Source organism: Colobus angolensis, unplaced genomic scaffold, assembly GCF_000951035.1.
Source record: "Colobus angolensis palliatus isolate OR3802 unplaced genomic scaffold, Cang.pa_1.0 Scaffold66, whole genome shotgun sequence".
NCBI classification, from domain to species: Eukaryota; Metazoa; Chordata; class Mammalia; order Primates; family Cercopithecidae; genus Colobus; species Colobus angolensis.
Window position 1 is genome coordinate 390,405 of NW_012120265.1, and position 14,702 is coordinate 405,106.

The window sequence follows — 14,702 nt, forward strand, 5'->3', positions numbered from 1 at the left end:
CTCAAGCCGCCGTACAGGGGGTGTGGACGGCTGTGCCAGTGGAAGCGGTGATGGCACCTGTGTGGCATCGAGCGCCTGGGGCCGTGGTGAGGGGCTGGGCACAGAGCCCTTGGGTGCATACAAGCTCTGCTGCCGGGCAAAGGAGCCCTCATGCCGTGAGTTCCGAGGACTGAAAGAGCAGCGAGGGGGCCCCTTGGGGTGGGGAGGCCCTGGAGTCTCATCCACCCTGTCCAACTGCTGCAGCACCGAAGCCTTTGGCTGCAAGCAGGGTCCAGGGGGCTTGCCCAGGCCCGGGGAGCTGGTGTGCGGCCGCACAGCGTTGACGGGGATCTTGCCACTGTGCTTGTCATTCTCGCCACGCTCCAGGCGGCCGCCCTCTGGGCCTGCATGCCCACTGCCATCCAGGGAGCCAGGGAAGCTCTCTGGACTCCCACTGATCCCATTGGTGGGGAGGGGGGATGAGTTGGGGACCAGGGGGTCGTGGCTAGCTTTGGAGACCTTAGGTGGCGGCCCTGGGTGGCCGAGGTCACGCTGGTCACCCCGGCGCTTGCGGCTGCCCAGCCTGTCCAGCCGCTGCCCGGGCAGCCTCTGGAGGTCATTGCGGCTCTTCAGGTCATGGATACTCCTGGGCGGGCCAGCCGCCCCCACCTCCGGCCGGCAGTTGTGTGCACCCCCGTTGGCAGAGCCAGTGGCCCCCGCCAGCCCCCGCAGCGCTGCCTCATGCTGGTGCGCTGGCTCGATGAGCTTCTGCCAGCTCCGCAGCAGCTTCTTGGCCCGCTTGGCGAGCTCCTCGTTCTTGGTTTTCTTGCGGACGTCGTTGATGAGCTTCCCAAGTCGTGTTTCCTACAACCAGAAAGAGAGATGATGACATACTTTCGGGACAGGGACTTCCCCATGAGCTGAGCCAGAAATGGTGGGAAGTGTCCCTGACAATGAAATGACCCGGTTCCCACTGAGCCCTAAACTGCCAGCTTCCCTGGCACAAAACTTCTGGGGATTTCCGGTCCTTTGTGACAATACAAATTCTGAAACCTAGTCCCCAGACCTTCAGGGTCCCAGGTGGCTTCTCAGCAGTGCTGTCCCGCAGGCTCCTGGTGCCAGGGGGCTGTGGACTGTCAAGGCCACTGTAAGGACACCGCCAGGGAGGCTTTCTGGATGAGAGGGTGTGGTGGCCAAGGCGGCAGCACAGAGGGTCTGCTTCAAGTAGAGGGTTGGGGACAATGCCTCTCACTGGAGCCTCCCCCAAGCACACCTCTCCGGATGTCCCCATGTCCCCACGTGCCCATGAAGTGTGCTGGGCATGTAGGATGGGATTAATGCCACTTGGTCACTGCAGTGCCCACGAGAGAGCAAGATCATGGGGCACAAGCTGTGAGGGCACACCGCCTCTCTTGGTCCTCTGAAGCAAACACACACGCTCCTAGAAGCTGGGGAAGGACCTGGGTTGGTGCCGTCCCCTGTCCCCCATTCTGCACTCCCAAATGCTGGGGTCTGGGATACTCACCTCAAGTGCCTCTTTGGTAATGGGGTATTTCTCCAGGCTGGAGATGACTTCCAGCACCGCCACCATGTTCCGGATCTGTGGAAATAAAGAAAAAGCCATTTGTCAGGTCCCTGCCCTTCTCCCCTGGGAGGCTGGGACACCCTACCCCAGTCTGCTCCAGTCTCTCCCCAACCCCAGAGCAAGAGAAGCTGGCAGCACTGAAGCTCCCACTCCATGTAGTCTCCTACCTGCTCCCCGGGCCAACCTGGCACCTAGTGCTCATCCTCACCCACTGTCCGACCTCCTCCAGTGTGTGGTGTGCGGTCTGCTCCAAACCCTCCAGTGTACATGGTACATATCCACCCAACTGCTGAAACCCAGGATGCTTGTGAAACAAGAGCTGCTCCTGATACTTAAAATGACCTCTACTCTGCCATCTGATGGGAGTGGGAGAGGAGACACTGAAATATTCATCGAATAAAATCCACAAAGCTTAAAAGATCAATACATAGGCTGGGCGCGGTGGCTCACGCCTGTAATCCCAGCACTTTGGGAGGCCAATGAGGGCGGATCACGAGATCAGGAGTTTGAGACCAGCCTGGCCTACATAGTGAAACCCCATCTGTACTAAAAATACAAAAATTAGCTGGGTGTGCTGGCATGCGCCTGTAGTCCCAGCTACTCGGGAGGCTGAGGCACAAGAACCGCTTGAACCCGGGAGGCAGAGGTTGCAGTGAGCTGAGACCACGCCACCTCACTCCAGCCTGGGTGACAGAGCGAGACTCCGTTAAAAAAAAAAAAAATTCAATACATAATAAGCCAGTCAATTTGAATCCAAAGACACCATAAAGAGAGCAGAAAGTCACAAAGTGGGAGAAGGCATAGGCCACAAGCCCCAAGGAGCTGTATCTGGAACAGACAGAGAATGCCTGTGCAGCAGTACAGCTGACCAGGAGCCCAGCGCACAGTGGCTACAAGACAGGAACAGGCACTGTGCAATGAAATGTCAGCACTAATGTTCAGCTTTTCAGCTTTATCAATAATTAGGAAAACTCAAACTGAACCCACAAATGGATACATGATACACGCACCCCACTGACAATACTAGGTACTTCTTGGGGTACAGCCAACTTTGGGGACTGCTGGACTTTGTCTGACAGAGTGAAACATGAGCACATCCCATGACCAAGTAATCCCTCCCTTTTAGGATCTTGCTAGGAGCCACACGTTGTTCTGAGCACTTCCCACACATTACTAACTCCTTTAATTGTTACAATAAGAATTCCTACTGCTCAACTGCCACCTCTAGCAGCTACAGGTTTCTGGTGGGCTGGCTGGCAGGCGGGAACCCAGGGGCCCTGAGGAAACCACAGTGAGTAGATTACACAACTCCCCCCCACCCCTACCCCAACATGATAAAGGAGTTAAGCGGGCACATGATACAAATTAAAACAGCATAAAAGGGCACACAAGGAAATGGGCATCTCTGACCCAGCCACTGTAGCATTACCTTGCATTTTTTCCAAAAACATCCCTTGTGTGTACAGGCGTATACATCTACACTTGTCACATATTTCAAAACCAAACTGACCGCGGTTCTTCCCTTTTCTGACTTAACATCAGCAATGTCCAGCCTCAAACAGAGCCCCTCATTTGGCTCACCATCCCTTCCAGAGTGGGGAAGGCCCGACTTGAATGTTGTGGGACACTTAGGCACTTTCCGTTCGCCATTACAAAACAAGGCTGCAACTGACGGCAGTGACAGTCTTGACTCTGGGGTAGTGCACAGACAGCCGCAGAGGAGCCGGGGCTTCACATCCATGCAGGGTGGTCACCTCGCCCCCAGGGAGGCTGCTCCATTCCATTCCCACCAGGCCACATCCTTGCCAAGACTGCGTGGCATGAGTTTCCATAACACGATTGTAAACTCAGCATTTTATACAGCACACATTTATCATCTCAGGCTCTAGAGCTCAGAAGTCAGGTCTCGGTCTCACTGGGCTAGGATCCTCTCTGGAGGATCCATTTCCTGCTCCTTCAGGTGTTGGCAGAGTTCAGCTCTTATTTATCTATTTTTTTGAGACAAAGTTTTCCTCTTGTCACCCAGGCTGGAGTGCAATGGCATGATCTCAGCTCACTGCAACCTCCACCTCCTGGGTTCAAGCAATTCTCCTGCCTCAGCCTCCCGAGTAGCTGGGATTACAGGCGCCCGCCACCACGCCCAGCTAATTTTTGTGTTTTTTTAGTAGGGATGGGGGTTTCACCATGTTGAAGGCTGGTCTGGAACTCCTGACCTCAGGTGATCCGCCCTCCTTGGCCTCCCAAAGTGCTGGGATTACAGGTGTGAGCCACTGCGTCTGGCCCAGAGTTCAGCTCTTTACACTGCAGGAATGAGGCCCATTTTCTTGCTGGTTGTCATCTGAAGCCATTCCCAGCTTCTGGAGGGCACTGCATCCAGCTCACAGCCCCTCCCCCTTATGCCTGCTACAGGCCGACTTCTCGCCCAGCGTCTCTCTGACCCAGCCAGGATAGGTGCCATCTCTAAGGACTCCCTGACAAGGCAGGGCCTGCTCAGATGATCTCGGATCATCCCCCCATCTCCAGGCTGTTCCCTTAGTCACATCTGTCATGTACAGTAACACGTGCCTGGGCTCCAGGACTAGAATGTGGACGTCCTTGAGGGCTGTTAATTCTGCTGGCCTCGTGGATTCTGGCTTTTCTACTCTTCTGCCCCACTTCCAGGGCAAGGAAGCCACTGCCCCTCCCTTCCTTCCCCTGTGTTGTCTCCTCTGGGTGGAAAGTTGCGGAGTGACCACAGAGCCACGACAGCAGTCCCCGCAGAGCTCCCACAAAGCTGCCCCTCTGCCAATGGGCCCATTTGCTCCTTGGCAACAACGGCCTTGCCTTGCAATGTTCTCATTCAGGGCTCCAAATGACCCTGAAAACCCTGCTTCGAGCTGCATCATGGTGGGGGTGGGTGGCTGATGTGAGAGGAGATGCAGTCGTGTCCGCACTCCTCACGCAATGGGCAGGGATCAGTGCTAGGGAGGACTGCGCCGTTAGGAGGCCAGTCCCAGACAGATAGCAAGGCCAACCACTCCCTGGCCTAGGTACTCCAGCACCGACTCAGTCCCTGGGCTTGCCACATGGCTTCACCTCCACCCTGCTGACCTCACCCTGGTATATTTGGAGCCTTGGTTCCCCACATACTCCTGAAGCAGCAGTCTCTGCAGAGCAAAACACTGCCCAGGCCCAGCTAGCCTGGTGGCACAAAGTGTCCTTGTCCTTGGGCAGACACCATCCTGCTGCCAGAAAGGAGGGAGGAGACAGAACACCTGGGCAACCCCAGGGTCTGGCACTGAGCTGGTGCCCCAGAAATCACTGCTGAACCAACAGCCAGCCCCAAGAGTCTCCTGGAAGCTGTGTGGGAGCTGGGGACACCAGGCGAAGGTCTGAGGGCCCTGTGACTGGGTATCCTCACCCCTGGCCCCTCCCCTGCCTCATGAACCACGCTTAAGTGTGTGCAGAGAGGCCTTGAGCCTCTAGGAGCCCCAAGGGAAATGCTACATCCTTGGCAGTCCCCTTCTGTCCCCAGAGTGTGAGCCGCTCACCAGAGGAGTAGAGGAGCCCGTCTGCTGTACCTGTAAGGTGCTAGAAACCTACAATCCTACGCCGTAAACAGATGAACTCTGCCAACACCTGGTGGGGCAGAAAACGGATCCTCCAGAGAGGAGCGCAGCCCGCTGCTGCCTGGATCCCAGCCCAGTGAGACTGGACCTGACTTCTGAGCCCTAGAGCCTGAGATGATAAATGTATGTTGTATAAGACACAGAGAGAGGGTGAGTGCCCAATGCGGCCACTCCCTGGAGCCAGCAGAAGGCACTCAGTGATGTCAGCAGAGCTAAGGATGGGGGCAAGGTGAGACTGTCCTGCCCTGCAACCTCTGGGGCCCTGATGTCAAGCAGCCTGAGCACTGTGTGGGGAGCGCCACCTGAGCATTCCAGACACAGGCCTCCCAGGCCCAGGAGGCAGACACTGAGCAATGCAGCTAGGAATCCCTGCAAAGGGACAGGCCCGGACCTCTTACCCCCGAGCCCAGGCACATTGAGCCAGAATGCTCCACAGATCCTCTTTATAGATGGCCACGGTCTGTCCCAAGGAACACTTAGCACCCAATTGGTGTTGGTCCCACAGGAGCAAAACATGAGCTGGCTTCTGACCCTGGCCCTGGGGACCCTGCCTTAACAAGCAACTCACCCCTCACCCAGGAGTGGCAGGTCTCCCACTCTCACGGAGGTGGCCCTGTGGGTGGCAGAGGCGCCAGGACTTGTATGTCGCTGAGGGGAGGCTCCCGCTCTGACTCCAGGCCTGAGAAGTCCAGCATGAACCCTCAGGGCAGGGAGGCAGGCCACAGGGTGAGGGCAGCACGCACCTAAGGTGGCCTCCCAGGGAGGTCAAAAAAGGATGTGGCAGAACGAGCTGTGTCCATCTGGGCTGGAGACTGACCTCCATGCTGAAAAGCAGAAAAGAGCTGGAGGAGAATGGGCAGGGAGCTGGGCAGGGAGCTGCCCAGATAGCACCAAAGCCTTACGGCAGGGGAGGGGCCAGAGGTAAGGACATCGGGAGGAAAAACAGACCAAAAAGACCCCAGGCGGCTCCTTCACAAGCTGTCTTCTATCCCCCTTCGCCACTGCCCCCACAGACCACCTGCCCTTGCCCTGTTTCTGGGATGCCCTTGGCACCTGTCCGTCTATCTGGGGAAGTACACTAGATCCTAATCTCAGCACAGACACAGTTTTGACTCCACATGGGGAGCCACTCCAGAAGACAGCCTCAAAGGATGGCTTTAGGGCAGCTCTTTTGGGCTTGCCAGGGCCATGTGGCCCGATGGCCAATTGCAGCCTCTTGCTGTCAGGAATAGCCTGGCACATCTGAGGCCCCCTCATCCTTTGGATTCTCCCTTGGGATTTGTTCCCAGTCGAAAAAAACCTCTCAAAACACCTGCCAAGTGGCTTTCCCAAAGCGGCAGGAATCCCATCAGGAAGTGCAGCCTCTCACTTCTCCACTAGGGACCCCTCAATAGATGTAGATGGGTCTGACCTTCCTTAACCACCAGCGAAGACAGGCATTGCCTCCCCTTTCTACCAACATGGCTGCCCCTGCCCACTTCACTTGCTTCAGTTTGGCCTCTTCATTGCTGCGGGAAGTGCCTGTGAAGGGCGAGGGTGTTGAGTGGGGGTGGGGAGTGTTGACAGCAGAACCTCCATGCAGCTACTAGGAGAAGGGCAGGGGTAAATGCAGCAGGGAGCACTCTGGAAGCAGGTGGGACCTCCCTGAGGTGCCTGCTCCAAAGGCAGGCAGGGCAGGAAGTTAGCAGGTGGGACCAGGTGTGGCACAGGTATACATGTAGGTCCAGCCCAGCCACTGGGGACATGAATGTTGATGGAACTGACTCCACTGTCACACCGAACATTTTCAGGTCTTAGAATGGAAATCCATGAGGCATGATCAGGTACACATAGGCCAATAGGAATGTGAATATTAACTCGTCCTTCTGGAATCTCAGAGAAACCAAGTGGGGAGGCCTGATCTCAGGCCACAGGCATCACAGCTAGCATAGATACCGAGGAAGAACGGTTTGCATCCAGGCAGAGGGTGAACCAGGGACCACCAGCACAGCCCTCAGCACACAGGTGCCCCACACCTCAGGGATGCCCCAGGAACACACGCATGGGGGCATGGAGGGGACAACTTCTCACCCAAGACCACAGGAGGTCTGGCTGTCCCAGGGCTCTTTTGTGGTCATCCTTCTATATGAGAACTTAGAAAGGCTTCCACGGGCGTGGTGATGTGTACCTGTAGTCCCAGCTACTCAGGAGGCTGAGGCAGGAAAATCGCCCAAACCCGGGAGGCGGAGGTTGCAGTGAACCAAGATCGCGCCACTGCACTCCAGCCTGGGCGATAGAGCAAGACTCCGTCTCAAAAAACAAACAAACGAAAAAACGAAACAAAACACCCAAAAACCCAAAACAAAAAAAAAAGAAAGGCTTCCAGAAAGGCTGGCACCTTTGTCCCTGGAGAGCCCCACAGCCTGTGCTAAGCCACAATTCCAGCCAGCCTAACTGGTGACATGTGCTGTTCAGCTCACAGGAAATGTGAGGAAGGAGGCGGGGCTGGACACGCACAGAGACAGCCTGAGGGAGGGGCCGGCACCCCTCAGAAGCAGCCTGGGTCAGACGCCTGGAGCTGCGTGAGACACCTCATTCTCCCACACCCTGGGAGCAGTGGGGAACCCTGTGTGCGACTTCGCAGCACACCACGCTCCATGTGAGCTATTAAAGACCCACCATGCAGCCTCGTCTTTCAGTGACATGTTCCTGAAGAAATAATACAATCTGGAATTTGCTACAGAATCATCCCGTAGGGTGAGTGACAGGAGGGGGGACAGGTAAAACAAAGTCACATGGCTGTAAGCAGCTATCTACTGAAGCAGGATGGTTACCTTTATCTACTTTTATGCTTGAAATTTGTCACAAATAAAGATGAGAAAATACATCTATTTCCTAGCATTTGTTTGGGAGAGTTCACCCATCTAGAAGGACTGGCAGCCATCTAAAGGGGAAGTGAGGAAATAGCTGTTTCCACCTCCTCATAGTGGCTTCGCTGTCCACTGTCTGGCCCCTGAGTGAGGCACAAAGGGCCAAGGGCTGGGTAGGATGCCACCTCCCTCCATGTGAGCCTGTCTCAAGTCTCAAGCCTCCTAACCGATTCGAACTGCACAACACCATCTATCTGGTGAGACCTGAGGAGACCCTCACCAAGCTCCCCTACCCTAGTACTGGGCTGCTGCTTAACAGACCTGGTGTGGAAACAGCAGGCACCCCTGGGACTGGAGAGGGGAGCTCTGAGTGCCCGTGCCAGCTGTCCACCCCGATCCGACTCTCAGGTATCCTCATGCCTCTCTTCTAAAGGAAGCCACAAAGAGCCCGAACCAGGGGTACGCACTAGGTCGACAGTTCCTTGCTGCAGGGAGAGGCCTGACCTGCACCAGGAAGGAGCCCAGGACAGCCACCACCACAGAGAAGACAGATCCTCAAGTGGCCCAGACCAGGAGGGAGGAGTTGGCAAGAAGGGGCGGGGGCTAGGTCACTCTCTCCCAGAAGGGGAGAAACATAGCAATGAGCCAACAGTAACCCAGGGAAGGGACAGCCGTCACTCCATGCCCTGCCCAGCCCCAGTCAGCACTGCCTCCCTCCCATCTGTGATCCACATCCTATGGCTCTGGGCACAGCTGAGTCATACATAGGAGATGGCCACTCACAACTTTCTTTCCATGGTTTCCCCCAAAGGCCAGCCGGCAGCACTCCTCTGTGGCCCTGTGAAACCCAGTGACACCTCTGACCTCTCCAGAGTCCAGAAGACTAGACTCTTCTGAAAACCTACCTACGACAGGGCGCGTGGAATCACCTTTCAAACCAAACTCCTGTTGGCAAATATTTGAATTGGGCTGCGGCATGCGTCTGAGTTTTTCTTCTGTGAAGAGGATCACTGGGTCTGAGTGCAAAGCTGGGGCCTGCTCAGTGGAGTGGACCCACTACTGACCAGCCTCTTCCTTGCTTTATTACAGGGGTGCGTAGGTAAAACCCCCAGGCCTTGAGTAACTACTGCTGGGGATTTCCAGCCCTGGTCTGAAACAAGGAACTGAGACTGAGTTTTGAGTCCCAGCAGCCCCTTGCCTTGCCTCTCCATTTTCTCCACATCTGAACTGTTCCCACCCCGCCTGAGATCCCCAGCCTCTTGGGAGTGCAGCTGTGGTAAAGGGGAAACCCTGTGCTGAACAAGGTCTGACAAACCAATAGAACCAAGGGTCCGAGCCTGGGTGCACAACTTGCACAGGACCATCACTGGTGGGTTGCCCTTGGGCCAAGTTCTTTCACTTCATCCTCATGAGCATGCTCTACAGATAAGGCAACTGAGGGCCAGGAAGGTAATGGAGGTCCCAGGTAGACCACACAGCTAGAAGACGGTGAGGCCTGGCCTTCCATAGCCTGACATGGCTACGAAACACACAGGGCCCATCTGGTGCTTTGAGTGGGTGGGGTGAAGGGTACCAGGTGCCTGCCACCAGCCTGTGGTGATGTCGGCACTCTGCAAAGACTCTCCTGGCGTGCCCCTGCAGTGAAATGCACACGTTACAAACAGTTCCTTGAACCCACATAGGGCCACCTCCACAGCGTCCATGTTGTATCTGCCTTGTCCCCAGGAAAACTGAGAGGCAGAGCCAGGGTGACCCACGCACGCAAGGGCCACCATAGCAGGACTTCAGATAGCACTGGAGCCCGCTCCCCACCGGGCTGGCCCTGGGAACAGTGCACATGGAGCACGGACTGCAGCAGTTCTGTACTCCCCCACCTCAGTGTCTGGCCAGCCTTCCTGACCACCCTGGACAGTGGGCAGCACTGCCCTGGCAGCCTGTGGGCCCGCACTCGTGCCCCATAGCCCACATAACCTGCTTCTCGGGCTCAAAACAGCCCCTGCTGAGGCCTCAGTGGCAAAGCACCTGTAAAAAATGGTTCACTTTTAAAACCAACAATGGGGAAGTTGTCGGTTTTTTTTTTTTTTTTTTTTAATGCAGAATGGTCTAGACAGTAATTTACAAAAACTACTTAGCTCAAAAGACTGTGGAAGTGTTCATCAGCAAGCAAGCTGTCCTTCCAAACCCAAACACACCACAGATGGCACCCAGAAGCAGACAGTCTGCCTTCAATGTGCTAAGCATTCTAATGCCGTCCGCGGCTGAGTCACCTCGCCCACCCCCCAACCCCCAACACACAGTCGTGTCTGCTGAGGACACACGGGTGAATCAAACAGGGCTTTGCTGGGAGAGTGTGTGTCTGTGATTTGGTTCCCGCCACACCAAGTCTTCCTGCTTCTGACAAACTCTGCACGTGTTCCCAGGCAGCTGGGAGCCAAACTGCCTCTAGTGCAAGTCAGTGCAAGAGGCGGCACCCGTATCCCCCGAGGGGTGCTGCTGTGCTCACCCTCGGGCAGTCGTCACCCTGCACTCTCCACTCAGTCTCTTGGGGCTGGTGCAGGTCCACCAGGCTCTGCCTGGTGAAGGCACCTTCCTCTGAGAGGACCTCATGGGAGCCTCAAACCCCAGGGGCAAAGCCTCAAGTTCACAGCTTCTCAGAAGAAGAATGGCACTGGGAGGAAGAATGACACTGGGAGGAGCAATGATGGGAGGGTGCATGTCTCAGCCACAGCCACCAAGTTCACCACTTGAAAAACACTTCCTGCTGGGGCCCTCCTGCTACTCCTGGGAGCAGCCGGCCACCTGAGTGGTCTGTCATGTCCATGTGGCCCTCCCTGTCCTGCAGCCAAAGCTCCTGTAATGCTTGCTCGAGTATGCAACTGCACGCTACAACTTGGCCCAGGGAACGGGAAATGCTACCTGAGCACAGGCAGCACGTGGAGCCCTGACTGAATCCCAAGAGCAACTCAGAAAGAGGAAGCCCAGGACTTGGGGCAGAAGTGGGAGCTCCATCAGTAGGCATGCCTGACCTCTGCAGCGAGAGAAACCTGCAGATGAAGCCAGGAGGCAGGCAGTGCTGCTCTCCACAGCCACTGCCCCCACAGCATCCTTCCCTCCCACTTTCTGTTTTAGCAGCTCTTCCCAACCAAACTACCAACCTAGACTCTCCTGACCTCTGCTTCAGGTCTGCAGAACTTACAATTCTTACTGCCACTTGGCCCTTTGTGAAGGCACAAAAGCTCTCAAAGCTCATCTGTAAATTGATTCGTTGCTACGCGGATAGAAGTGGAACAGTGGGAAGCCAAGCAGAGCCCTGGTGATAGCACGCTGGGTGGGGGCTTCTCCCTCCCAGCCTCTCTCTTCCAGGAGCAGCCGATAAGAATGCCAGCTGCAGAAGACTGGAAATGACCCAACATCCTCGGGGGAAACACACACACAGTGCTCGGCCCATATATGTTCTGCCAAAGACAGAGCCCAAATAAGAATGAGCCAGCTTTTCAGGAATCAACAGGGAACAACCTTCAAGAGACTGCCAAGCACAGAGATGCACACAACAGCACACCCTGTGCCGCCGCCTGGAAGAACCTAGCTGAGGCTGGGCAGACAAGGACCTGACGGTGGAACCATGCTTAGCTGTAGCAGAGGACTGCACCTGGCATCCAGCGCTGATGCAAGACCCATCACTGAGTGGAGCCCAGTTCCTCCTCGGAGAGCATGAGAAAACCACAAGATGGTATCTGTAGATCATGAATGGTGTGCTGGAGACCACACCCCAAGGGGCCAGGCCACGAGGGCTGGCACACTGCACTTTCTGCTGGGTTGCTCTGTGGTCTGTAAGATCTGTTCAGGCAGGGCAGTGCCCAGCACGGCACCTGGAGGCAGCCTCAGAGGCCCATTGAGAGAGGAAGCCGAAGGAGAGCAGCCCCTTGCCTGTCTGTCCCATTGGGCTGCTGTAAGATCCTGAGAACTAATGACATTCTAGAATTCCCTGAGACAAGTCATCAAATACTCTCTGAACACCGACTGCACACAGGTGCTCCACCAAACTCCAGGCCCGCTGGATGCTGGGAGGGGGCGTTAGGATCCCTGCGTACTGACCCAGAGGAACAGACAGAGACAGCCAAGGTCAAGAACAGAGGCAACAGATAAAATGCCACTGAGGCCCTCACCCAGGCTGCCAGGAAACCCCCGGGGAGGAGTACACTTGGCTGAGGTCCAGGGCCACCCCTTCCTCCACAGCTCCTGGGCTCTATGTGGAGCTGGAGGGACAAGAGTGGACACTGGGGCCTTCTCAGTGGGTACTCCTGCAACAAGGGCCATGATGGAGAGAACCAAGGACACTGAAATCCATGGAACAGGCTGGTGACTCTGTGGATCCCATGTTAACCACCATTTAAGGATGGACACTCACGCTATGATCCAGCAATTCCACTCCAGGCAGCATCAACAGAAATGCACTCAGAGCAGCTGCATTCAGAACAGCCCCAACTGAAAACAGCCCACGCGGCCACCAACAGAACGCCAAATAAATAAATCATGGTCTGTCCGTTCAATGTCGGATGAACAAACTGCTGCTACACATAACCTCAAAGACAAATCTCAAAACAATGTCGAGTCAAAGAGCCAAACACAAAGAAAAAACTTTTTTTTTTTTTTGTCCTGGATTAAAAGGTCAAAAGCAGGCAAGACTTCTGGATGGTGAGAGCAGTCAGGGTAGTGGCAGGCAGAAAGTGACTAGGAGAGGACGTTGAGGATGGCTTCAGGGGAAAGGCTCTGTTCCTTGACCTGGGTGGACTGGGGTTCTCAAATGTGTTCATAAATGTTCATTCAACTGTAAAACTTGGGACTTGTACACTTTTCTACATGTATATTTTCTAGACTATATTTGTAAAGGTTGTTAAAAATAACCTACTGTGTGTGAATTCCATGATCTTAGAGGCCACCTCATCCTACAGAAACAGATGGCGAAGCTGTCAGGGTTGTGGAGGAGGGGGAGGTGTTGGCAAAGCAGCCCCTCGCTCCCCACAGCCCAGACCCTCTGAGAGCCCCACAGAACAAGGTCTGAAAACAGCTTCAACATGATCCCCGGCCACCTCTACAACACACAGTGATGCAATGTGCACTGTGCTTCACTGCTCACTGAGAAGCGTGTCTGCACTCTCCTGCCCTGGATGGGGCTGGGGAGGACAAGGGCACTCTGAAGCTTCCCCAGCAGGAGTACTCAGTTGATGAGTCTCGCTACTGGAAAGAGGCAGACAGGCAGCACCCACTGCCTGGGCATGGTGCCAGCACCCTGCAGGGCACTGGGGTCTTGCCATACCATGGTCTCCCCTGAGACCACAGATACCCCCCCCCAACAGGTATTAAGCCACTTTCCCATCCAAGAAGCCAGGGTGCCAGCTGGCCACAGATGAATTACTAACCTAACCTGCTACCCCATGCAGCCAGCACACACCTGCCTCCCTGCTCCACTGTGACACAGGAGACTTTAGGATGAGGCAAATCTGCATATCTACACAGTGGAAAAGGACAGTGAAGAAATTCCTCTTCTACTCCTAGTTTGCTGAGAGGTTTTATCAGGAATGGATGTCCGATTTTGTCAAATGCTTTTCCTGCATGTACTGGGATGATTATAAGGCTTTTCTTTTTTTTTTTTTTTTTTTTGAGACGGAGTCTCGCTCTGTCACCGAAGCTGGAGTGCACTGGCCAGATCTCAGCTCACTGCAAGCTCCCCCTCCCGGGTTCGTGCCATTCTCCTGCCTCAGCCTCCCGAGTAGCTGGGACTACAGGCGCCCGCCACCTCGCCCGGCTAGTTTTTTGTATTTTTTAGTAGAGACGGGGTTTCACCGTGTTAGCCAGGATGGTCTCGATCTCCTGACCTTGTGATCCACCCGCCTCGGCCTCCCAAAGTGCTGGGATTACAGGCTTGAGCCACCACGCCCGGCCAAGGCTTTTCTTTTCTGGCCTTGTAACATGGTTAATTACACAGATTTTCAAATGTTATCTGCCTCCCCTGCTTTAATTCGACTTCCTTTCTTTGCTACCCTCATTGTGGTGGTGGTGTTACTGATGTACTTACAAGTTGAAATTTATCAAATTGTATACTTCTGATATACGCAGTTTATTGTATGTCAATTATACCTCAATAAAGCTATTAACGTCAGGCACAGCAGCTCATGCCTGTAATCCCAGCACTTTGGGAGGCAGAGGCGGGTGGATCACCTGAGGCCAGGAATTTGAGACCAGCTTGGGCAACATGGTGAAACCCTGTCTCTACTAAAAATACAAAAAAATTAGCCAGGCGTGGTGGCGGGTGCCTGTAATCCCAGCTACTTGGGAGGCTGAGGCATGAGAATCACTTGAACCCGGGAGGTGGAGGTTGCAGTGAGCTGAGATTGCACCACTGCACTCCAGCCTGGGCCACAGAGCGAGACTTTCTCAAAATAAAAAAGTAAATAAATAAATAAATAAATAAAGCTATTAAAAAAAAAACCAAACAAACAAAACCCATGGAGGCAGACAGATGCAACAGGTTCTAAAAAAGCAGGAGGGATGGCAGGCAGAGAGAAGGACTGCTTCTTTGTTAGAGAGAGGGGAACCAGACGCCACCTGGATTTGTCCTCCCTGGGGATGGAGGGTGGGCCCTTTGGGGAGGCTCCCTCTCTCCTCAGTAGAAGGAGAATG

At 54.9% G+C, this 14,702-nt stretch overlaps 1 protein-coding gene across 1 annotated transcript in view; it reads right to left on the reverse strand.

The window, feature by feature from the left end:
• The window catches only part of MED26 (mediator complex subunit 26), a 54,532-nt gene that overhangs the window by 2,085 nt on the left and 37,745 nt on the right, over positions 1-14,702 (reverse strand). Inside the window, exons 2-3 of the mRNA XM_011925727.1 lie at positions 1,505-1,579; positions 58-843 (exon numbers count right to left, since the gene is read on the reverse strand). Of these exons, the coding sequence (XP_011781117.1) occupies positions 58-843; positions 1,505-1,579 (861 nt within the window). The remainder of the gene's footprint in view (positions 1-57; positions 844-1,504; positions 1,580-14,702) is intronic.